At 36.4% G+C, this 26,080-nt stretch overlaps 1 protein-coding gene across 1 annotated transcript in view; it reads right to left on the bottom strand.

The window, feature by feature from the left end:
- The window catches only part of RP1 (RP1 axonemal microtubule associated), a 185,149-nt gene extending 159,355 nt beyond the window's left edge, over positions 1 to 25,794 (bottom strand). Inside the window, exons 1-5 of the mRNA XM_069779350.1 lie at positions 25,623 to 25,794; positions 21,277 to 21,927; positions 19,729 to 19,900; positions 3,063 to 3,226; positions 939 to 1,025 (exon numbers count right to left, since the gene is read on the bottom strand). Of these exons, the coding sequence (XP_069635451.1) occupies positions 939 to 1,025; positions 3,063 to 3,226; positions 19,729 to 19,900; positions 21,277 to 21,915 (1,062 nt within the window). The 5' untranslated portion in view covers positions 21,916 to 21,927; positions 25,623 to 25,794. The remainder of the gene's footprint in view (positions 1 to 938; positions 1,026 to 3,062; positions 3,227 to 19,728; positions 19,901 to 21,276; positions 21,928 to 25,622) is intronic.
- Between the last annotated feature and the right edge of the window lie 286 nt (positions 25,795 to 26,080).

The raw sequence follows: 26,080 nt of genomic DNA, 5'->3' as shown, positions 1-26,080 counted from the left end.
TTTCTGAGTCTCAGTCCCAGATGAAAACAACTAGTTAAAGCATCAAATAGCCACAGAGTTTGAACATTGATCAGTGAATATTTAACTTCAGTGGACACTTTGCATTAGATAGATCTAGATTTACCCTGAAGTACGATTCTAACAATGTGTTTACCAGTAGCTTCTAATGCCCTTCATAAACTGCTGTCTCTTAACTGAAGGATAAGAAACTCTGGCACAGAGGGAAGTGTTTCAGGGATGCATTGCATATCATTGGCACACATAGCACATCATCGATGTTAAGCATAAAAGCCAGATCCTTTCATTCCCAGTCCAGAAACCTATATACTTTGCAAACCTATATATTATGCTTCATGACTGAGGCTTGAACTAGCTGATTCTCTTTGCTTTATCATCTTTGCTTTACCTGCATCAAGACCTTTTTTAAGTAAAGAGGGAAAAGAACATGTTATTGTCTTTTTCTCCTCAGAGACACAGAACTAGAAACATTTGCAATGTAGCTCTGGTGCTGTGCAAAAGGACTCAGTGTCAGCCGTAGATTTGAGGAGGACTTGGCTAGAGTGAGCTCAATGACTTTCTGGGTTTTGGCAAACTCTAGACACTGTACGATACAAAGACTGTAGAAGACTCAGACTACAGCAGCCAGCTTAAGCAGTCTTTCTTGCTGCCCAGCCATGCATTTTTAAAGAAACAATGTACAGCTCTCACTAAACTGCAAACAAACAGCCAAGACATACCATCATAAGCTGCCTTTAATTCCACACAAAAACACTTCTTCATAAATAATCTCCTAAATGAAGCTGCAAGCATTTGATGAGGCTAATATACTTATGCCAGAGATTTTTTCTGACTCTATTGTCAGACATATTTTGACTCTGTTGTCATAGTGATAGCTGATACCCTTTAGGAAAGATAAAATTCTTTCTCACTGCTTTTACCTCTTCACAGTGCCAGGCAGGGGAGTTTCCTGCATTCGTATGTCCTATACGTATTTTGTAGAGATGTCCTATGTTTCCAGTATTAACCTGTAAAAGAAACACAACTGATGAAACACAGAACATTTCTTAAAAGGAAAAGACATGCAACAGAAATTCGTTTAGTAACTGCCAGGTGACATTTTTGTTTAGGGGAATTAAATATTCTGATACTTAAACAAGTGATTCCAAAATATTTTGCTCCAGATAATCATTAGAAGCTTGGCTCTTTTAAAGGACAACCCTCAAAAAAACCTGTTGGCCTGCCAACCCCATTTAAATGGCTTCAGGATGCTGCTGTAGCTATTTTGCTCCCCACTGAATATTGGCCTCAGTGGGAGATGAATACAGACTGTATGCATGACTAAAACCCAAAAGTGTCTTGACCCTAAAACCTGGCTCAGTTTAGCATCTCACCTTTCATCCCTGCTACAAAATTATTTCTGTCTCCCAATCACCTCCCACATACCTCTGAGTTTCACCTCCCACATACCTGGAGTACCTCCAGGAGGGTATGCCTTGCAATTTTGGAAATAATTGTATTCAGCTTTGATGCTTCTTTTTTACAAGTCATTTCAATTAAATCAAATTTAAAAGCTGTATTTGAAAGATTAGCTCTTGGGCAGGCTGGATGAGTGTGTCCAGTACAGATAACAAGGTGCTGAGGGAATAACTTTGTGTGAAGGTTACTCAAACAACTAGTTGTGAACTTAAGTGTAGAAATAGAAAGCTTATCTTCAAGGAACTGGAAACACACCATGAGTGTCTTCCCTCCTTGCTGTATCATTTTTTTTTTCTTATTATGTAGGCTGGATTAGCTGCCCTTCTGTTTTTTCCTGTAGAATTTGATTTTCATGTTTTCAGTTACAGTGTAGAGGTGGGTGTGAACCGAGTTCCCTGTACCATGAACTTCCCCAAACTCAGTGTTGTAAACAATAAAGAGACAGAGCAGCAAGGACAGACCAGAGTTAACTGAGATCTAGCATACAGCACAAGCAGAGAGGCTTTTCTCTTTCTATACATTTCAGAGTAGGCACTCCTTAATTGCATTCAGTGCTATGGATACTCACCTAAAAGGAGAATCCTAGGTCCCAATCCAGGGACTGCTTCCATATTTTGCATTTAAAAGTCATTGGAGGTGAAATTAATTGCAATAATGGAAGCAGGAAACAAAGCCAACAACATCTATTGTGAAGAAGGTATTTTCATCTGTCAGGTACCCAGTCACTTATTTTACCTACTCCTTTCAATCTTATAGCCGGGTTTTTTTGATATCACAGATGGAAAATGGCATACTACTATCAGAGGTGCTGGATTCTCCTGAGAAACTCCATCAGGTTGAAGAGGGCTAAGGATTGCATTTCCTACATCCCAAGCAGCTACAAGGCTGTTGTGAAAAAGGTGAGCTCTTTATCAATGTTGCCATTAAATATCTTTTCTCAGAAAGCGACTTGCTATGCTGGCTACTAACAATGGAAGCACCTGTTTGTTATATGGCCCTATAGCTGGCACCTGCTACAGACAGTCACTGACAATCCCAGATACATACTCAAGCTATGCAGCTTTTGATGAAAGACCTATTCTGGCTCATTTAAATCACCATGCCACAAGACTGATTGGGAAGAAATTTGTTTGTGTAACTGGAAGCAGAAGCAGCTTCAGCTAGACAGACTTTATTACAGGTATAAAAATTACCATTATTTAAATAAAGCAGCAGGTATTTAACAAAGTTAAAAATTTACTCCATATCTTAATTCTTCACTTCCTCATTTCATTTTTAATATTGTAGCCCCATTTCAAATTTAAGAACTAAACAGTATCTCTTGTCCTAAATTTCTCGGTATTTTCTTGGGCACTATGTAAATTAACGAGTAGTTCTTCTTAAACAGACAAGAAATATGTTGGATCAAATCAGCTTTGGATAGGTGAGTGGGAAAGGATACTATTTAGTTCTATATTGAAGTTCTGTTTCTTGTTTCCAGATATGTGTACCATACAAAAAACCTGTCTTTCCATCACATGGATTTTGAAATGTCATGCAATCTGCCAGGATACAAGAGGGCAACACAATGAATATATATTACTTACTGTGAAGATGTCTTCATTGCCTCTCTGAAATAATTTCCCCTCCTCTCCATCAAGAAAAATAGGCCCTGAACTGCTGTGATCCCCATACAACGTAATATAAACCTTTGAGCTTGTTCCTGCAGATGGCATATCACTGGTGAGGACTGACACCTTCCATTTCCTAGCTATCAAAAGATAAAAAGACTCACTGAATTACTTAGACTCAAGATTCTTAAGCAAAATGCATTTCAGTAATCAAAATTCTAAATAATACCATGCCAATGAATATAGAAATACTTATTTCACAAAATTACCTCAGGTAAATATTGAGTTTGCTATGTTGGGCATGCAAAAATCAAGAAATGTCAGGTTGCATTCAGATCTTTTGCTCTGCATATGCCATATGACAAAAGCAAATTTGCATGAACCTAGATCACTTTTCAAACACAGTTTTGAAATATTGTATTAAATTGTATTAAATATGGCTTTCTGTTTACTTAGGATATATTAGCTCTGCCCAGTGCAGTGCTGCGTAATGACAGCCATGCAGGCTCTCAGCAAGCCAGCTCTGAAATTACAAACTCATCACTTCAGGCATTAGGGTCTCTCAAAGCAAATTAGCTCTGCTGAAAGAGACATCTTTAAGAAAGGATCTGTATCTCTGCAAAGGTGTGATGGGTTATGCAGATGTAACAGCTTGTTTGGAATCCACTGAAGGATTATCAACATATGCTTGCATTGCAGTGTTGGCATTATACCCTGAGATACCAATACTCTTTTCATGGTTAAATTTCATAATTATCAAGACCAAGTATATGGATTTAGGCTTTGGTTTAGTGGAAGCTGAGTATCAATGGCATGGAATTAAGGGAAATGGTATCACTGGGGTCTGGCTGATAGCAGGAAGGAATATTAAGAAGACCCCCTCACTCCCAATGTTCCAAATTAGCTGATACCCATTTCAAATAGTATACATTTAAGCATCTCCCAAGCTTGCTAAGATCATTTTGCACCACTGACTAATATCACTGTTTCTTAAAAGAGAACTTCCTTTAAAGTACAGCAGCAGTAATAAAGGGCCTTACAGACTACAGAAGCCCCCTATCATCTAATGACTCATCTATACTACACATTTTACCTGTATTACTGACTTTTCCCTCCATCACAGTATCTTTGATCCTGTCTGCTCTGGCTAAAACACTAAGAAATAACATAGCAATGCTGAGTGAGCTCATAATGATATGATGAATTCTGTGTTTATTGACTATTTGAGATCCTTATTTTGATACTATTTGAGATCCGTGTGCCTTAAACCCCAGGCAATAAGCTATCCTGCAGTTCTGTTGTAAGGTTCAGCAAAACCACTTTTGTTTTGAGTGTCACTCAGTATTTTCAGTGCTAGCTATGGGCGTTTTCTTATAGGAGTCAGTGGACATTGATCATGATACATACACAGAATTATGGTGCAACAGAATGTTATTTGAGGACTAGTGAAACCAATGATTTGAGGAATTCGCATTTAGTTTTCTGTGGCATTCTGGAAAAAATAAGGTAGGGTTAATATTTTTACTTGCTCGTGTTTAGCCATGTCCAAAAAGAGAAGGTATTTAAGAAATTCATAATTAGGCTGACCTAGGCACAGGACATGTCCCTATCTTTGTATCTAGGAAATAAATGAGTTGAGAATATGTCCTCCATACCACTTAGCAGTTATATTTGAATAATTAATACTGCTTTTAATAAAAGGCAGAAAACAAGGCACAGTAAAGGCACATTATGAAATCTAACATATTAATGAGATCTGATGGTAGAATCTATAAGTCTTGTTTGTATCTTGCTATAACCACTGTGCTATACCTATTGGGGAAATTTTTAGTTCTGTATGGCCATTGTGCTTTGTGTGTAAAATACACATTCCTTGGGAAATCCAGTATTGTAGAATCAGTAACTATTAAAATAGATGTTCTCTCCCATACTTGAGGGGAGAGACAGGGAGACATTAACATAATGCTTGATTCATCTTTGAGGACAAACCTCAAGACATTGAAATTCCACAGTAGTGTTCTGAAATTTACTTATTTGTTTGAAAAATGCTTGTAGGTCCATAACCCGAGTAGAAAGTGTGAAATTTTAAAAGACAGAGACAGAATCTGAGACAAGTTATATTGTTTAAGAGCAGGCATCTAAAATACTTTATTATCATGAGAAATTTGGACTATACACCACTACTCAATTTTAAAGAGATACTCTTAAAGCAGCACTTTTCTGAAACTACTGTGAATGTGCAGCTATAGTACCAAGCTTCCTAAGCAATTATATTGTCATTATTAAATAATAAATTGCCAAACAACTACGCTTACCAACAGGTTAAACTTCATCATTACAAGAATTGTTATAGACTGAACAAATTAAATTGAAAGAATAGGGAAAAAATAACAACTGTGAGACCTGAGGAGGAGAAACAACTGGCAGAATCACATTTTCTGACAACAGAGCAGTGTGGTCCTTCTCAAAAGTTGTAGTAATCTGCTTTTTCCACAGCTGAAGTTAGCTTGCTGTTTCTGTTACAAAGGGGGTTCTGTACATTATCCAAAGCAGTGTCTGCTCCAACTTTCTGTGAGCCTTGACGGATGACGGGTGACCATATAATCCTCCATGTTAATCTAATTTATAACTGAGAAACTAGCATATGTATAAAACATCTAAGTCACTCTATGTAGGTGTACCTAACCTCTTGTCTTAATTTAGTTTATTAAGGTAAGAAAACTGCATTAAATACTCCTAATTCTTACAGTGGATTAACATGGTAATTAGACTAATGATATTGATAACATCAGTGCTATAAAAGTCAAGTAACTTGTTTAATAGTGATAAATTAAATAAATGGTCTTGCTTTCTTCTGACACCCTTAAAAGATAAATATGCCTTATGCATTTCAGAAATGAAAACCAATAAACGATACCAAAGCATTGCTTCTATACATTCAAATTGAGGATCCTAACACTTCTGAGAAATCAGTCATTTCTCATTAGTTTTTATGTTATATACACTTTTAGGTATGCAAAACCATGTCATCCAGCTTTCTATACATCACACTAGAAATAGTAGTGATTACTATAGATTACTGAGTGCAATGGCTTCTCCTCCAATACACTGTTTTCAGTCTCCTGGAGCCTTTCCAGTTAATAGTTTTCAGTCTTTACCTTTAGTCATATGTGAATATTCACTACAAAGTCAGTAGAAGATCTGTTTGACCATTTTTTTCAGGTCAAGGATAGTAAAGATTACCAATAAATTCTCTACTATGTAACTGGTTTGTATATAAGCCTGTCATGCGCTGGCAGTGACATCTGTTTGAAAATTTAATTGTGAGATATTGCTGAAAGAAAAAAAAAAAAAAACAAAAACAGAAAATAGTGTATTTAGATGAAATGCTAATCTTGACTCTTATTGAATAAGATTTTTGTATGATTAATATTTTTAAAATTCCTCAATATTTATATCGGTTCACAGTAAAATTAGTCCAGAATGTCTTCAATTTAAAACGAGCAAATTTTCAAAACTAAAGGAAGATGTTAATGAAGTCAATAGAACTGAAAAGCAAGGTATAGCAAAGGAAAATTAACGAAAAAGGTTATTTAACCATACACATTAAAAGAGAATAAGAAAAGATGACTATGTACACTATGTGCTGAATTTGAGAACGCTAAGTATGCCTTTACAATAAAGTGAAAACTGCCTTTTTTTTTTTTTTATTAGATAAGAACAGTGACATACAGTGATTGGGGAGTGTCAGCATTGTTGACAAGAATGGGCTATGGAATGGGAAACTTAAAATGGCAGATCAGAATGGGATGATGAGTGTGCTGAGAGACTAAAACCCATGTATCTCACACCAAAGCAATACCAGGTATTGTTTTTGAACAAATTTTAAATTAATAGACAGTTATCTCCAGATATATACAGCTAAGCAGAAAAAAAGATTACCAGCATCAGTTTAACGCAGATACATGGCACAAGGTATCCAGACTTGCATTGTTCAAGTACCTGATCTCCTCCATGATGATGAGAATTCATCTATGTAGACAAGGAAACTACAGTAGCTCTAATCTATCCCAGCATTATATCAGAAATTAGTAGCTAAAATGGAGAAGTGGATTAGTGCAAGACTGTAGAGTAAGAAAATAACTAGCTAAAGGGGAAATTATAAGTTAGTGCAGAAATTAGAAGTATTCATTTATAGGGATACCAGTAAGTTTCTCAGGAATCAGTGTTGGAATTCATCTGGATTTCATATTTTCTTCAATATACTGTATAAAGTAGGCAATTTCTGTAACAATCTCTAAGAATTGTCAAAGTATAAGAGGATCAGAAAATCCAGAGTAGTAGAAAAGGGATAATATGTAAAAGCATAAAGTTCAAGGAAATGCATTTTAAAAATACTACCAAAACTTAATGCTATGAACAGGTAATTTATCACTTAAAAAAAATAGAGTGAATCATCAATGTGACTGTAAGTTGCACCAGGAGAGAGATCTCTATGTAGAGACATTTTACTGCCAGTGTCCCAGAGTTCAGAGAGACAACCTTCCAAGTACTGCATAAAGTTCTGGTAACCATATTCAAAAAAAGATTTATTGAAACTAGAAAAGGTCCTGAGAAAGACAACCATGACAATTAGAGGAAATGGAGAAAATGTTTATGTAGGAGAAAAAATTGAGATAATGTCTGATTTTATTGATAGATACCAAGGAGGAAAAAGACATATCTAAGTCAATGACAGTGATGGCTTTGGGACACATGTATATAAAATAACCATGACTAGGCTTAGGATAGAAATTAGAAAACAGTTAAGACAGACATCAGAAGAAGGACTCAAGCTCTAGAACATCCCTCCAGTGGAAGCTGTAATGACTATAGATAACCAGTTTTAAAATGATATTTAGTAATTAAATGGAATTACTTAATTGTGTGGTTTCTTTCTAGCAGGGACCTAAACTAGATAAACTGAAACTTCCTGGGACTGTGATCTATATGTTTTATTGACTGTTTCTTTTTTGATAAAGGCAAGACAAAAACTGAATTCCTTCTAGAAGAATGGCATAATCTATGTAAAGCCCTTGAAAGCCTGCTGAATTGTTTTCTGTCCTGTTCTTTACACATTATTTAATATGCTTGACACTTCCAAGTGTATTTTATCCTGACTAATTCAGAAGGACTCTACATCTTTTGCAGTTAATTTGCAGAATTAAGCTACCTATATAAAGTAGCTCATACTACTCATGGTGGTTTTCCCTCTATCAATCAGTATGTTGCTCTAGTCACCAGCATTGTGAGGTTCTCTCTTCAGCCTTCTCCAAACTTACCTAATGGAAGCAATTTTATTTTATCTGCCTATCTCAGCCACTTAATATTCTATATCTTTCCTGAACCATTAATGAATATATAAACCCTATGACAGTATGGTACCTCTCACTGTCAAGCTTTTCTCCTGCTCTGAGGTGACCATTTCATTCCTTCTCTTTCAGTTAACATACTAAAATCAGAAGCAAGTCTTTCAGTTAATATAACAATAATTTCAGCACTTGCTGTGGTCTCTGCTAATTGTAACCTCAGGCACTACCTCACATCTCACCTTTTTAGTGCTTAGTTTGCTCAGTAACCCTATAATAAACATCTGATTAAAGGTTCTTGAACCTTGATCTGAAAAAGTTAAGGTGCTGTGAATGCAGCAGAAAGACTGCAAATGACGGAGACATATATATAGCTGTTAATTTGCCTATTTAACATTTAGACATTTGTCCTGGTTTCAGCTGGGATGTAGTTAGCTGTCTTCCTAGTAGCTGGTACAGTGCTATGTTTTGAGTTCAGTATGTGAAGAATGTTGATAACACTGATGTTTTCAGTTGTTGCTCAGTAGTGTTTAGACTAAAGTCAAGGATTTTTCAGCTTCTCATGCCCAGCCAGTGAGAAAGCTGGAGGGGCACCAGAAGTTGGCACAGGACACAGCCAGGGCACCTGACCCAAACTGGCCAACGGTGTATTCCATACCATGTGACGTCCCATCTAGTTTAGGAACTGGGAAGTGGGGGGGGGCAGGGATTCGCCGCTTGGGGACTGGCTGGGTGTCGGTCGGCGGGTGGTGAGCAATTGCCCTGCGCATCATTTGTACATTTCAATCCTTTTATTACTACTGTTGTCATTTTATTAGTGTTATCATTATCTTTATTAGTCTCTTCTTTTCTGTTCTATTAAATCGTTCTTATCTCAACCCAGGAGTTTTACTTCTTTTCCTGATTTTCTCCCCCATCCCACTGGATGGGGGGGAGTGAGTGAGCGGCTGCGTGGTGCTTAGTTGCTGGCTGGGGTTAAACCACAACAACATTATTTGCAGCATAGAACCTTGGTACGCAGAACATGGCATTTAGTTGGATTCTAGTAATTTCAAGCTTCATTTTCCAAACATAGGTTTTATTTCTGTATTGACGTGTAAAATGATGAAAAAATACCACTGAGACTCTTCACTTGGAGCAGTTCTAAAACATGCAAAGGAGGACACCAAAAAACGTGGAGATGGAGGGAAGAACATCAGAAACAAGGCCAGCATAGGAAATAACACACAGCTATTTGGTGTGAAATATATTAGATTATATATGTTGCTTTAGGGTGGTAATGTTAATTTATTACATAGAATACACTGCTTCAAACAACACAAAAGTATCACTTATTTATGGGGAAACATATCTGCCACCAGAATCCTAAAAAGAATTGAAGAGCACTTCTAGGTTTCCTACCTGTACTGCAAACCCCTTTTGCTCCAGATCCAACTTCTACTTCCCCTCCATGTGCCTTCTGTCTCACAGGGAGACAATCAAAGCCTCTGGGCCAAAAGGGATTTGTGTCAGCCTTTAATTTGGTCCCAGTGATAACCAAAAGATCATGATCCCGGGCTTATCACAGCATGTACGTTCCAGTTAGTCCAGACACAGTCTCCAAGAGTACAGAATGGCCAAATTCTCATTCTCTAGAGTTTAAAATCTAGCCAAAAAACTGAAATACTCTGCCTAATCACAATATACATTAAATATTTTCCAATTTTATATTTAAAATCATTTGCTGAAAATTGTAAACCATGTAAATGCTTACTATGCACACATAATATTAAAAAATGCTGTAAACAGGTATCGAAAATAATTCTAATAAGAGATTGAAAAATCCTGAAACATATTACATATGCCTTGGTTTTTCATAATACAACATATTTACAAAAAATACCAAACAAAAAGAACATGGATCACTTTTAAAGTACAGACATTACAGAAGAACACACAACTAAAACTTGTGGTGTGTATAGAACAATTTTAAGAGTGAGCGGTGCTGCCTCAGAAAGGACTATGGCAAGGGCAGTCAGGAAGTCCATTGACACACAGTTTCCCTTCTCAGTTCCTGTGGAACCCCAGTAGCAATAAATAAGCTTCTTTTCTGGTATCCTCTGGGTAAAAGAGGCAAACTTCGTTTGGGATCCCATATACAGGCTGAAAGATCTCTTTACTCACGTAAATATTCTGAAGTTGGCCTTTAAAAACCAGAAGAGCAATTTGATAATGTTAATCTACATAAAATTAACTTGACTTCGGTTTCCAACTTTTCATTCCATTACAGCATTTGAACAGTACTTCCTACTTTTCATTTCAAATGAAACATATCAGTTGATTTTGTTCTGGAAAAAGAATTTCTACTGAAAGATAATTCTCAAACCCCTTCCTCAAATATCATGAAATATAAGAATCTTATATTGGAACTCAGGCGGGTGTTTCAAATTTCAGTTCTCTGTTCTAATAAGCACTAGTTGATTCTCTACAAATAAGATGGTCAATATACAATGGAATATCTCTGAGCAGACAACATTTCAGGAAAAAAATGGTTTTTAACCAAGAAATCACTGTCTTAGAAGAACAGCTTTTCTTCCTGTGTTGGTCCCCATAAAAATCTAAGTAATTATCTGTACTTCAGCAATGATATACAATTGTGATTTATATTTATCTAGGTCTGGGCTGTATTCACATTGGGAGTTTCACTGGGTGTGGCATTCAGCAATTTATTTTGTGATTTTTTTTTTTTCTGAAGACGTTTTCACTAGTCTAATGTTACAGAAATTCCAAGATGTCTATTACAAGTCTTTCTCATCTTTACTGCTTCCATTGTCCATTGTACAAAAGCAAACTACTTCTTCTCCTCCTCCTCCTCTTCCTCCTTCTTCTTCTTCTTGTTTGTCTTCTTCTGTAGGAAAGGCATTTTCAATTTTCAGATTTTCAGAGGCATTGTGTTCAATGTTATTTAAAGAAGTGTCACACTTCAGAAATGTTTCAGAATGACAGGTTTCTGCTGGATCTGCCAACATGGGAGAAAATTTTTCTCCAACAATATGAATTAGGCTTATTCTTAGGGTTTGGCATATTTTTGGCTTTCTGTTGGGTAGCTCACTGTTTGTGCCTATCACAAGATCACTGGGTATGTGTTTGGATACATTATTTTGACAATTGCTGACTTCCACAGGTTTTACATTCATATCCTCTGTAACATGTAACTTCCCTAAACTGCTTGTGTCTTTCAGTGCTGAAGATGCAAGTATTCCAAAGTTACTAAAAAAATCTAAGGTGTTATTAACATAAAACTTATTAAAAATATTATTGGCAATCTTATTGATACAGTTATTCTTCAGAGTCACATGATGATTTTTGTCTTTTACTATATCTTCACCTGGCCATTGTAAATGTTCACTCTTTTTGGCCAACAAACATGAACCCAGCTGGTTCTCAATATCAGATGCCTTTTGGTAGGCACATCCTCTCTGTTCCTCATTAATTGGTGTGACTGTCACTGTCAGTATTGGACAATGTTGGCCACATATAGCGTGGAGTTTATCCAGAGAATCTTCTTCCCGAAGAGCACTTCTGTTAGCATTAGTAACATCTGTTGGCTGAAACTGTATGGGTTCGTCATTTAAAGGCTGTTCCAATGGATGCACCTTGTTATCAGGCAATCTGAATTCCACAGATGTGAAGGCTGCAAAATTGGTATCAGCCTGTGTGGAAAGATGTGTGGAAGTAGAACCTACCATGACTGATGGTTTGATCTTTTCTTTGTTTGCTGCAGGAAGGGGAGTGATCTTACCATTGGGGCTAGGTTTGCTTTTTGTTCTTAAGTCATCCTGAAAGGGGTCTGAATCACTATTGTGAGGTATATTGAAGTAGTTGCAAAAATTTTCAGAGGGTTTAGCCATGTCTTCAAGTTCTGAAGAAGAGATTTCATTGAGGTCTGGGTACTGATTCAGATTGCCAAAGTGTGAGTACGGAACATCATCACTGTTAGTATCAAGGACTGTGTCTGTTGATGTTGTATCCAGATTACCATACATTCCAGTCCGTTCAGGTGGTGATCTTCTTATCAAATGATTTTCTTTCAGAAGCCATTTGCCTTTATCTATCAATATTCCTTCATCCTCATTAGCTCGTACACTAGGTTGACAATGCTGCATTGGAGATTCCCCTGAACGGTCATCAGTATAACTTGTCTCTTCTCTGGTAAGAGTAGGTTGTGGTGTTGGTAAAGAAGTGTTTTCTCTTCTCACTATCGTGTCATTTTTGTTTATATTTACTGGAAATTCTTGTAAGGGTAGTGAAGAGTGTGACAATTTCTCTACAGAGCAGGACCTAGGTTCTTGAGAAAAAGAAATGTTTTTTTCCACCACTGCAGAGTGGAATTCTTCAGTATCTTTTTGAAATACTTTTGACATATATGGAAATCCTCTGTGAAAGTCAGGCTTAAATGAAGCTTCCGTCTTGCCATAAAGTCGTTCAATAGTTCTTTTTACATAGCCAGTGTTATAATGTTTTTCAAGCACTGCTTCCTCCCCGCTTTCATTGGTCAAATCACTGGATGCTCTAAAGTTATAATCACTCTCTTCAGTATCTGGTCTGTAATCTGACCAGTCTGAAGTAGCAGGACTTTGTAAGCATTTTTTTAATTGAGAGGTGTCTGAACACATTTTATTCTCCGGTTCTTCTATTTGCAATTTCTGTTCTCCTTCGCTCATATCACATTCTGTAATTTGCTTTGATTCATAACAAAAAGATAATGGAGAGACTGTAGATAACCTCTCAGAGGTTTCCTCACAAGCTTCTACATCTTCCTTGTCTTCCTGTACAGAATAACCCTCATTATTATATTCTACAGAGGTTTCAGCAGCTAGTTTAAGTTGGTTATTTGATTTTTTGTCATTATCTGCTGACTTTGGATCAACATTCTTATCTTCACTTTTATCAGTAGTAACATGTATAATATCTTTTTCACCTTCTAACTCAGAAGTATCCTGATCTAAAATACGATATTTATCATTAGAAGTTACACTATGAACTGTCGAGTTAGGTTCCACTGAAGTTTCTGACTCTTCATTATTGAATGATGTATCAGTGTTTTCATCTTGAGATTTTTTATATAGGCTATCAGGCATTTCTTCATTTCTTTCAGGTAGCTCTATAGCTGATGCAAGGCTACAGGTATTTGAATTAATATCAGCATATTGACCATCTACCTGTGTTTTGGGAGCACTCAAGTCTAAAGTCTCTGTTTCTCTACAAAGATCTTTCTGTATATCAAAACAGCTTTCTAATTCACCAGTCAATTTTAGAGCTTCTTCAGAATTTACACTGTCCCTTGGAATACAAGGCTCAACAGATTTTTCATTTTCATGCAAATGTATACCATTATGAATTTCAGATATGGGCATATTCTCATGGCAATGTGCGGAGTCCTGCTTTTTGAGTTCCCCCCCAAAGTGTAATAAGTTGTTTTCTGTTGATTGGTGAAAATGTGAGAAGGCAGCCTTCAACTCATCAACTTTCTCCATGACTGTGGTTTGTTTCAGAAATTGTAACTGTGTAAATATTTCAGAACAGCTACATGCAGTTTTTTGCATATCATCTTTGTTTGTCCCAATCAAACTCTCTCTCAGATTCAGTACAAGTAGACAAGCTAGGAGGACATTGGAAGAAGAACCAAAAGCTGAAGGAGAAAGATCTGAAAGGCTGCAAGCTTTTCCTATACATCCACTATGTTCTTTCTGGAGACCAAGCAAAGTTGATTGTAGTTCATGTAGCAACATGCTAGACATGCAATTATTCTGAATATCAATTCCCATTTTCTCATTGACAATTGTGCAATCAACTTGAACAGCAACTTCAGATTTTTTTCTTTTACATAGGTTGGTATCTTGAATATCAACTTCTGGCATTTTTTTATCATTGTCATGTGTTTCATGAAACAAGTGTAGTTTACCATCATGATGAAATTCTGACTTTAGGGAACACTTGGACTCTTCTACTATAGTTGTATTAGCATGAATGAAAGAGTCAGTTTGTATTTCACCTGAATCCTTGGCTGATTCTTCTAAAGTTCCCAACTCACAAATAGGCTTTAATGTTTTTTTTGTCAGATTGTGTTCAACCAGATGGTTTTTTCCAGTCACATGTACTTTATTTGTGATAAATCTGGTTTCTTTATCTATAGAAGCATCAGTATTTTCTTCAGGAAAATAACAGACATTGCTATTCTCTGCATTTCCTTCTTTTTTATTTATAGGGGGTAAGACAGAATTTGGTAACAAATTTTTCAGCCAAGTTTGGACATAGTTTTCAAGTGAATGCTTAACACCTTCCTCTTGAAATTCCTCCTGTTTTAGAGCCTCTAGTGTAATGGGTCTCTCTGACATACTTAACTTATTTGCACCTTTACTTAGATTCTTCTTCATCCCCTTTTGCTTTTTCTCTTTCTTTGATGACAAATTTTCCAAAATATTCTTTTCCTTTTCTTTTTCAAAGTTAAGATTCTTTGGCACTTCTGACAATGAAATGACTGCTGAGTTGTTAGATGTCTGTTTGAAAGAATTGGTTGTGAGATGTGTGCCTTCTTTCTCAGTACTCAGTGTATTCTGACTGTGTTCTGATTCATTGTTTGAATCAATTGTCATTAAACCATCTTCACTCCTTGCAGATGAAACGATACTTTTTTTTTTGCCTGACTTCAATTTTACCTTGGCCAACTTGTTGTTATTACTTTTTGGGGTTGTATTAGATGATAATCCTTTCTTCTCCACTGAATCCTGGTGATAGAACTCATCTTCAGGACATATGCTTTTGCCTGAATTGACAGACCCATCATTTTTTTTTACAAAAAAATCCATTCCTTTTTTCTGAGGTATTTCAGAATAATTACCCATAGCCTCTGTTGTGGAATCCTGTGTGGTTTTGTCTGTGATATGCATTCCCTCATTTTTAATTATCCCTGAAATTTCTTTATCTTTTTGATTTTCATATATACCTTGCTCTAGAAAGTTAGATGATTTTCTTTTCTTCTTCTTTCTGGTGAGGGAAGATGCAGATTGACTGTCATCAATGACATGTGTTGCCGCCACAGATTCAGTCCTGACACTGATTTGATTCTCACTTTCAGTAACAGTAGGAAAGAATCCAGTTGTTGGGTTTATTTTCTCAGTAGGAGCTTTACTAGTTGGAGGTACCATCATCTTCATCTGGCTATGTCCGGGACAGGCTGAATGCGCTGGATCTTGAGAAATAGGTAATAGATCAGCCGCTTTGCATTTTGTTTCTTCTTTTGACTGACATAATTCTGAATATGTAATGAAAGAACTCAGTGATCTTTTTATTTGTTTAATATCACATGACTCATGGATGTGGTCTGCTGAACCTGGTCTAGCTGCCTGGTAAATTTTTGATGATGGTGTGAAACCACTGATGTTAGCTTTGCAGGTTGATACTAAACTGTTATATGTACCTTGTTCCACGACTGATTTCTCCAATATATTCTGCACCAATTCATCTTCATCAGGCAGTTCTAATGTCTTCCTATTTGTGGTTTCTATTAAATCATTACTTTTGTGGCTTACTTTAAAGAGCATTTCTTCTTTTATATTCTCTGAAGAAAGCTTTAATATATCATTGCCACTCATCTCGCTAAACTTTGGATTACTGACACTTGATTTTTTTCTGCTTGAATGAGCTACCATGCAATACTCAGATTTATTTTCTCCGTTCTGTATTTCCTCACTGTAGGAAAACTGTCCTATTGTCTTCTCCTGAACCTCTTTCTCAGATACCAAGGTGACACTTTCAACTATGGCTTTTTTTTGTCTAACACGTCTTGGCCCAGGGGTGGGAGGCCTATAAAAGCGAGGCCTGATATTATCGTCAGGTACATTGCTTACATCTAGATCTGCAGTATTGTCCTTCTCACACATATGACAACCAGCAGTTTTTAAATCAGACTCTGATTCCTTGTCTGACACTTGGGCATTTAATTGCTGTAATGAGTCTCCCTCTTCTTTATTGTAGCTCTTCAAAAATGGAGCATCTTTTGGTTTTATGTGTTCTGATACATTTACATTGGTTAAGCAGTCTTCTGCACACATTGCAGAATTGCAAATGGTGGTATTTTTGTCATCAGAAAGGCCAGCACGACTTACAGTGGTTGTCCATTTAATGCTTTCTTCCTCTTTAATTTTGAATCGAACTTTCATTTCCACTGTGATACTGCCATCTTGATTAAGGTGAACAGATTTCTCAATGTCATCTTCGTACTGTGCCACAGATAACTTTTCACCAGTAACTGACTGATTTCCTCCTATACCATTATGGCTGTCAGGAACATAGGAAGAATGGGAGTTGTTATCATTTGAGTTGTTATCATTGCTGGACCCTTTATCAGAAGAAACTGAGAATATCTGAGATCTTGAGCTAGAGCTCATTTCAGCAATTACTACCAATAATTACATTGAAAGAACCCAAATTCATTCAGTAGGTGGAAAGTAGAGCGGACAAATATCATGCATGAGCATCCAGATGATGAGACAGCAGACCAGCAGCAAAGGAAGAGAAAAGAAGAAAGGAGAAAAATTAGTACAAAAGAAGATAATGAAGTGTGTTTATTTTACCAGAGTATTAGAAAGTAAAGAGAAAAACATGGCTAATCTTGCAGTTCATTTTAAGAAGCTGTTAGAGAGAGAAATACAACCAATTTTTAATACAAAATCAAGCATTTAACTACTTTTCCACTTAATTTTATTTTGCAATAGGTTCTTTCTAATGCCAGAGCTAGAGTCTTATTTGAAGCTCCAAAGCCTAAAAAAAATACTAAATACTCTCATTTTATACTTAGTTGGGATCTGAGGTTGCCTTGAACTTTTCAAGGGATTCACAGGCCCTCGCCTGTTTGGGCTTCAAGCTACCAACTTTACATCTTCATGCCTGAGTGATCATTAATATATCATTTCCTAATGGTTCATACAGTTAGTGCTAAAATGTGTCAGTCAAGGTGAACATATATCTCCCTAGGCTTAATCCAACAATTTGCCGCACATGAGTAATTACTGTGAGTAGTGTCACTGATACATGAATAAAGGGTTCAGATCCAGTCCCCTGGACTGACCTTCTATAGAGAAGTAAACATTGAAGCACTTGAACTTCTTCTAAAATCTGAATTTAAATCATGACATTCTGAGATAGATACACTTTATGCTACGGTACTGTAGACAATGGTGCAAAAATCAGTAAAGCCAATGAGAATACTTCCAGACTTCAATTAATTTTGAGTATGGCCCAATATGTTTGCACACACATTAAATATTCCCAAAATATGTTTTGATTACTCTGTAATAACTTGACTTTTAAAAAATCTTATCTCATCTCTCTAGCAGTTGTCACTGAAGAGGTGAGAGATGAAAGAACATGAGATAAAAATAAAGTTTTGCTGTCTTCCAAGAAGTTCTGCATGTGTGAGGGAAACAGTGCATGTACACCCACAGAAAGACATCCACAACTTCTACTGATACCTAAATATATAGGAGCCACCATTTAATAGAAAGGTTTCACTTGCAGAAAGGTATTTTAACACATGTAATATGTTAACTTATCCACATTGCTTGAATTTAAACATATTTTTTTTCTAAAGTGAGTCTCAAATGGTCTCAGATCAAGGCTTTCACAATTAACATATTACTATTACAGATACGTATCTATAATTTCAGGCAGATCGCCTTGCAAATTTCCCAGGTATGTGCTTTACCATGAACAGAATCAGAAATAAAAGTTTGTACTAACTCCTCTAACACAGACCAGACCTTATGCTTCCCAAAGTAAAAATCTCACCTTCTCTTTCTCAGGAAACGGAATTGGCACAAAGCACCTGAAATCTGATTTTTCAGGCTCTCACATCATCAGTGATGTCTCCTACACAGGATACTTATGAATTTCTCAGGTTAAAGACAAAAGAGGGTTGTTTTTTTCTCTCTCTTTCTGTAATTGCTGTTAACTAAGGATTAGAAGAGGGAGTTTATCAGATTCTCAGCTACTCACATTTTTTACCATTGCAAGGCCCAATCTCTGGCTCAAAGCAAAATTTTGGTAGGACATTTTGTTTTTGCAGAACTTTCATTCTCAAAATGTTCTTATTCATTCTCTCTTGACTCATTAATTATGCTCTGCAAACAGCTCTCAAGCTGAGCAAGTCAAAGAACATGAAGGTTGAGAAAAACTAAAATGAATAGTTTGGTGGGGACATAATAAACTGTAAGGGATGTGGACGAAACTCCTTCAAGTAAATGGAAGCCAAGTGTCTTATGTATCAAAGTGCTCCATGACACAGTCAAGATTACCATGGAAAGTCTCAGTACATGAACAATTACAGTGTTCCCTGGGCTCTCTAGTACAGCATACAGCTGTATGAAGAGTACAAGGATTTAACAAGTTTCCCCCTAGACAGTACCTTTGCCCTACGGGATGCTCTAATGCTGAGGATTCCCACATGACCTAAAGCTCTGGTATCACAGCATTTTGTTCCCCTCAACCTCAGGCTATTCAGCTAGCCTGGCTTCTCTCCAATAGCTCCTCATGTTCTTGATCATCCACTGGCCGCTTCACACTCCTACAGACCTTGTCAGTGGCACAACTCCATGACTAATCAAAGGGAAAGTACTTATTTGTGTATCTTTTCCCAAACTTATTCAAAAAATATGTATCACAGCCATGAGGATATAGGAAAGGATGCCACTGTTTAGACAAAAGCAGCTTCAAAAACACAATGAATTTGCGAGTGGATCAGTGCTATTTGGGTGTTTTTCCTGTTTATGTGAAGCATGGAACACAGGAAAAAGTGAAAGTCATGACAATGATAAGCCAAACCTCCACTTGCTAAGGTAAGTTCTGAAAACTGCACAAAAGTTTTGCTCAAGAAATTCAGTCAGTTAAGAGCCTGAAGTAGCCTGTGGCTTCTCTTTTACCACTACCGTTATTAACCGTGACACCAAAAAAATTAATAACAATGACAATCAAGTGCATTAAAATAAAATATACTTATAGATTTGCATCCATATTCTAAATAAGTCTGTTTGAAAGAAAATATGCAAACTAGCTGAGTACTTAGCAGAAACTTACATTTTAAAAAGAACATTAATACTTTGATCTTTCTTATGCTTATAGAGGAGTCAGAGCAGATATAAACAGTTTCAACTGGCCTTTTTGAATATCCTTGATCCTAGTAAGATTGTCATGGTTTATGTCTTATGCTGAGAGAGGTAAACCAATTAATAAAATACAAATTAATTCAAAGAACTTACTGTTTTCACTTTCTGACTTGGCATTTGCTTTTGGGTACACACGATTTGCAATTCCAAGCAATTTAGCAGGGCGTGAATACCCAAGAGAATCATAATTGCTTGGTTTAAAAGGCTCTCTCCCTGCTGCGACTACAGCTCCAGAGCACAATATCAGGGCCTGAAGATTAGGAACCTGGGAAAGAAAAGTAACATTAAATTGTCTGCCTTAGTAACCACAAAAAATAATGTAAGAGATTTATCCCTTTCATGCTTTAATATCTTCACTTCTTAGTCTCTACATTAGTTTGCAGCAGGCTATTAAATATGTATCACAGCACAGAATTAATTTTTCAATTCCTATAAGGCAATTCCTATCTCTGTAAGGGTATGTCTTGTTATATAAATATATTAGAAAAAGACTTCAAGAAGAAACTTGGATCCAGATCAAAATTTTCTTATAATTTAAGTGTTTGCATATGTAATTTTGTTTCATCATTGCACAGTGACTGTTCATAGCCATAAAACAAGAATATACATTTGGAGGTAGGTATAATTATGAACATGTATTTGGAGGAAGAAAGGGGAAATTGAGAATACACCAGAAGTACTTGACCTGTACTGCCACAGAGGAACAGGATGGCATCACAGAACAATATACATGGGAAAGGACCTCTGGAGATCATGTAGTCTAACCCTCTGCTCAAAGCAGGTCTAACTGGATCAAGATGCTCAGAGCCTTGTCTAACAGTTTTGAATTTATGTTCCAAAATATACTGCAAGATAAGTCTTACAAACTGCACTTCACTTACTTATAGGCAATATGGACAGTTTCCCAACCTAATACAGAATTTCACCCAATGGAGGGTAAACGCAAGATTTCCCTTGAACTCTTGGAGCTCTGCATGGAATTGTCTTTCTAGACACCTGTTAGGTATAATCACAAGTGCTTTTCTGTGGTTAAACAACACACAGATAAAACACTTAAGTGAGATAAAATTCTATAAAAGAGTATGTGAGTTGAAAATCAGTATTATTGGTGCTGCATCTTCTGGGTTTAGAGGTACAGAACCTGGTCCATGGTTTGAAAACTATAATAGACAGTCAGGTGTCATAGTTGCAAGTAATTAATAGCAAACCACTCTGCATTTGTGTAATGATAAAATATGTGTGGCTATTAGGTGCTACTTACCATATTTTTAAAACATTAAAAATCACAGATAAACAGCATTAAGACCAAAGAAAGTTTCTGTATAAATGGGTAAAAATATAGGATTCAGAGCACACCTGAAAGAGGCCTGAGTAAGAAAAAGAAAAGTGTTTTTTCATGATGACGTAAAATAAAATGTTATCACTTGCTTCTTTCTGATTGCAAGATTCCAGTATATTTCCTCCAAGCTAGTAGCCTTTCTGAAGGGGAAAAGGCATAGAAAGGAAACAGCTGAAATTCAGCACATCAGATCTTACACCAGACCAGTGTCCCAAGCTTAGAATTGATAAAATCACCTTTTTAATTAAAAATAATCTAGAAGAAATCATAGAAAAATTGTCAGTACTCATCTTTATTCTCACCTTTCTGCCGTCAGTGGTATATAGTTTCACGACTGGATATTGCATTAACTCACTCATATAATCCAGAAAGGCCTCAAAAGTTTGTGTATTTTTCTTTCCCAGAACTATGGTGCGTCTGAGTCTTACATCCCCATTTTTGAAAACAAGCATTTTTTTGGGAGTCGTTATTTTGCTTTCTCGATGGCCAAATCCATCTTCATTCTCCCTTGCTAATTGCACAGCGTGACGACGAGCGCTGACAGGCCTACTGATCTGCCAGGGCAGCGGCTTTTTGCTAGCCTGTTCCAGGTTGATGGGCTTCATTTTCCTCTGATGGGAGCAAATATAAGATTTTCCATCTTCAAGATCCTCCAAATTGGTAATGTTGTGTCTCCCTTTTGGTGTACTAATATTCCTTACTCCAAAAGGTAATGGGACCCGTTTGGATAAACTATCCAGCAGGGCATCAAATGTTTTGTAAGACCGGTTATTAATGACCATTTTGATCCCATTAAACTGAGGATCTCCACTTTTATAGAAACAGATCCGTTTTGCCACAACAGGTTCAGTAACATTGAAATGCCGCGTGGATAAACTCTGTTCACTCTCAGAGGAGTTTGGCTGATTCACTGAATAACTAGTTGAAGGTGTTTCACTCATTTTGACAGCAATCTGGAAGAAAGAGGAGATGGATGTAAAAGTTTTCTTATGACTAGTAATAATATGGTCTACATTTTGAAAGGTGCAGAAAGAGAATTTGTAAGAAATCAAGAGCAGCAAGTTGTGACAAAAATCACTGGATTTAAATGGATCCAAGCTGTTATCTCTAAATTCCACAAAGACTCCAGTACTGTTGGATTAAGTTAGCATAGCTCTGCTTGCAAATATTCCCAAAATTCTCCAATGTAATTTCAAATCTCTTATCATTCTGGTACAAGGGACCTTGCCTTAGAAGAAGGTACTTTGTCAGTTGTGCTGGTTTTGGCTGGGGTAGAGTTAATTTTCTTCACAGTAGCTTGTATGGGGCTGTGTTTTGGATTTGTGCTGAAAACAGTGTTGATCATTCAGGGGTGTTTTCGCTCCTGCTGAGCAGTGCTGACACAGCGTCAAGGGCTTTTCTGCTTCTCACCCCACCCCACCAGCGAGGAGGCTGGGGGGGCACAAGGAGTTGGGAGGGGACACAGCTGGGACAGCTGACCCCAACTGACCCAAGGGGTATTGCAGACCATATAGCTCAGTGTATAAAGCTAGGGGAAGGGGAAGGAATGGGGGACATGGGGAGTGATGGCGTTTGTCTTCCCAAGTCACCATTAGGCGTGACGGAGCCCTGCTTTCCTGGAGATGGCTGAACACCTGCCTGCCCATGGGAAGTGGTGAATGAATTCCTTGCTTTGCTTTGCTTGCGCGCACAGCTTTTGCTTTCCCTATTAAACTGTCTTTATCTCAACCCATGAGTTTTCTCACTTTTACTCTTCCGATTCTCTCCCCCATCCCACTGTGAGGGGAGTGAGTGAGCGGCTGTGTGGGGCTTAGTTACCGGCTGGGGATAAACCATGACATCAGTCCAGAATGATAATTAGATGTTTTCTTTCTTGAGGATGAAGCTAATGACATTTCATAATTAAGATATAAGAAAAATCCTTATTAAGAGGGAGTAATTTGTGCCTAGGCATTAGCTATATTCAGTCCAAAATAACAAAACTGAAAGACAATACAATTCATTCTGATCTCATATACTAGTTTTATACCAGGGCAAATCCACTGGAGTCAGAGAAAAGGCTTCTGATTTACTACACTGTAAACTATACCAGAATAAGGCCCAAAATGTGTTTTAGAGTTAAGTTGCATCATAAATTGGCAGATCATTTGCTTTTCTATTATAAGTTTTGTATTTCATGATACATAAACCACTACAATATTTGCATTTATACTGAGGGAAAAACTACTGAACAAATAAGACTTTTTTAGTAAGAGAAAAGTCTTTAAATCCTTTATACAGACACAAAAATTACAGGTATTCTTCAGCAGAAGTAGCCTTTAAATTGAAACATTTGAATACCACTCTTTTAAACAACAGATTATTTCTGACAACTATATTGATAATCCTCATGCTTGAAAATAGAGCACCCTTACTGCAACCTTTCATTCGAAGCCAAGCTATATACAGATACTGTAATGACAACCCTTTAAATGAATAAAATCACTTTATCTTAATGATTGGTTTGCTTTGACTGGAACACAGGGTAGAAATGGCTAGTCAACTAATCAGCCTCAGGGAAGCAGTTTTGGTAGAGTTTTACTGAATAGCTGTATAGCAGTCTCAGGGAATATGTTTTTCATCAAAATAATATAAATTAAATTCTTTGACAATGTCACCTTTATGTAGCTGCCATATTGACTAATGGAACAATGTCTTCCGGCTACTACATATTTTTCTTAATGAAGCTATGGGAAACAATATTTTGACTATTTTACTACTGCATACATCAGTTCTGAAACTGATAAGAAAATGTTGCTATTTTCCAAGACAGTCAAGGTTCAAATAAAGTCCGTTTTGACAAGATTTTATCTGACTTTGTTCTTACAGCTTTTCCAATAATGCATTGTTTTCAGCTTGGGTGTTTTGCCTTCACTAAGAGTTAATAAGTTTTTAAACGTTCATTATTTTCAACAATGATCAGAGCACAGGAAGCAATGTCTTTTAATGCATTATTTATGCTGTAAATTGTACTCATTCTAAGTGCTAAAACTGAAAAATAACTGAACAGGTCTGCACTAGAATGCTCACAAAGATTGATTTAGGTAATCACAATTCCATTTAAAATTAAAACGAAACAAAACAGCCAAAAATCTGTAAGTATTTATTTAAAGAATATGCAGGAAGAAATTTTCAAGCTTGGCTGCAGCAACTTATACAGCCCAGCCCATGATGGCTAGTGAAATGGCTTACTTTCTGTGGTAGGGAGGAGCTCCACTTCAACTGAGCTATAGTTGCTCATGGTTTTGGACACATCTATTCATTAGAAGCCTAAATTTGCATGACAATTCTAAACTGAGAGGTTGACAGGTGAGTTAAGACTAGGGACAGAATTTGAACCAGCCATTTTATGCTTCAGGCATCATTCTATTTATACTGATATTCTTAGAGGAAATCCATAAGGGCATTTTTATTGCTAGCTGCAACACAAACTTTCCTACTCTCTTTGCAGAGCAAATGTTCTACTCTAGTGAAGGCAGCAATGACAGTAGTAAAGTTCTTGAGCAAACTGAATGTTGTGTTACCCCATTTAACTGGCCAAGAAGAGTTGAGGTCACTAAAAGAGTCCAGTCCAGGATCTCTGAGGAAGGGGAGAAAACTGTTAAGTCATCGTCACTAATGGCCAGAGACGGAAATGAACAGACGTAGCTCCTCAGCTGCTCTGTACTACAACTTCTCACCCTTTATGAAAATAGAGTGGAATTTCATCTAACTAACTGTATGATTATTCAGTTTTACAAGAGATAAAACAGGTGGATTTTCTCATGAGACTACTGATAATAATTGCTTTTGAATTAGCCTCTTAGAAGTCGTTCTGGATATTTGTACTTCTGTAAAACATTCAGTTATGTAAGCATCAACATTTGGAAGAGAAATACAATACATTTTACATAAAGATAATTATTAGACTGAGTCTTGACACTGTGGAAGTAACGAAATCCAAAACAAACAGAGAGAGAATATACATGTAAAGAAAAAAACAATTTTCATTATAAATATGAAATAATTTGAATTCACAAAAGTAACTAAGAAAAACAAGTTTTCCTTGGGAAAACATAAAATGAATGATAAAACAGTTTTGGCAGCAGACTGATGGTTGCATAGCACACCATGTATGAATATTTTCTAGTATTAATTTTAATAATGGAAATTGCTTATGCAACTTGCAGATATCTTATAATTGCATCTTACAAATAGCAAACATTTCAACAAATAAATAATCTACATATTGTACAAGTTACTATTTCATACTACAGGTGATCACACTGTAATAAGTTTTCATTTCATCTTAAACATAGTATCAATTTTCATACTTAAATGATTTTATTTTAAAATTAAGAAATAGCTGATATTACATGATACAGACTGTCTGCTAAGATATTTTGGCAATTACAATGTTAAGAATTTTATTCTGCCAGAAAATCAAACAGAATTCAGAATTGAATCCCTTTACCTGCATTCTTATAAACAAAAGCACTCATTTAAAGTTTATGCACAAAGATTTTAAATTTTATAAAGACACTAAGTGGAAGACTTTGTTCTAAATATATAAGAATATGTTTAATGCCATATAGCTGGTAAGTACTGCATATAATTTCATCATACTCACCCACAGTCACATCCTATGTAAATAAAAGAGTAGTTAGCTTGTTTTCAGAGATTTATAAATTGTACATGTGATTGTCTATGCCATATGAAATGAACATCCTTAGTCTTATTCCAAGTGCGCTCAGCTAGAAAAAACATCATAATCCATTTGCTTAATCTCAGCTAATGTTAATCATCAGACCAGGTTCACCTCAGGTAGCCATTGCTCAGAGCAGAGTGTCCAACATCTCATTCAGCAAGTCCTTTTATATTATTTTTAAACTCTACTTACTTTTCAAATATTTCATTTATATATTTTTCTGTTTACTTAGATTGCTCAAGAGACTCACAGAACCACATAAAATAAAAAAGTGGGTGGGGAACCTAGGTCATCTAATCTATCTTCTTATCAGTGTAGGCTTATCCTCCAAAATAAATTCTTTAGTGGTAAAAATTTTAAATATGCTAAAATGGAGCTTT

This window comes from Haliaeetus albicilla, chromosome 3 (assembly GCF_947461875.1).
Source record: "Haliaeetus albicilla chromosome 3, bHalAlb1.1, whole genome shotgun sequence".
NCBI classification, from domain to species: Eukaryota; Metazoa; Chordata; class Aves; order Accipitriformes; family Accipitridae; genus Haliaeetus; species Haliaeetus albicilla.
Note: the sequence above shows the minus strand (reverse complement) of the source record. Positions and strands in the feature narration are given on the sequence as shown.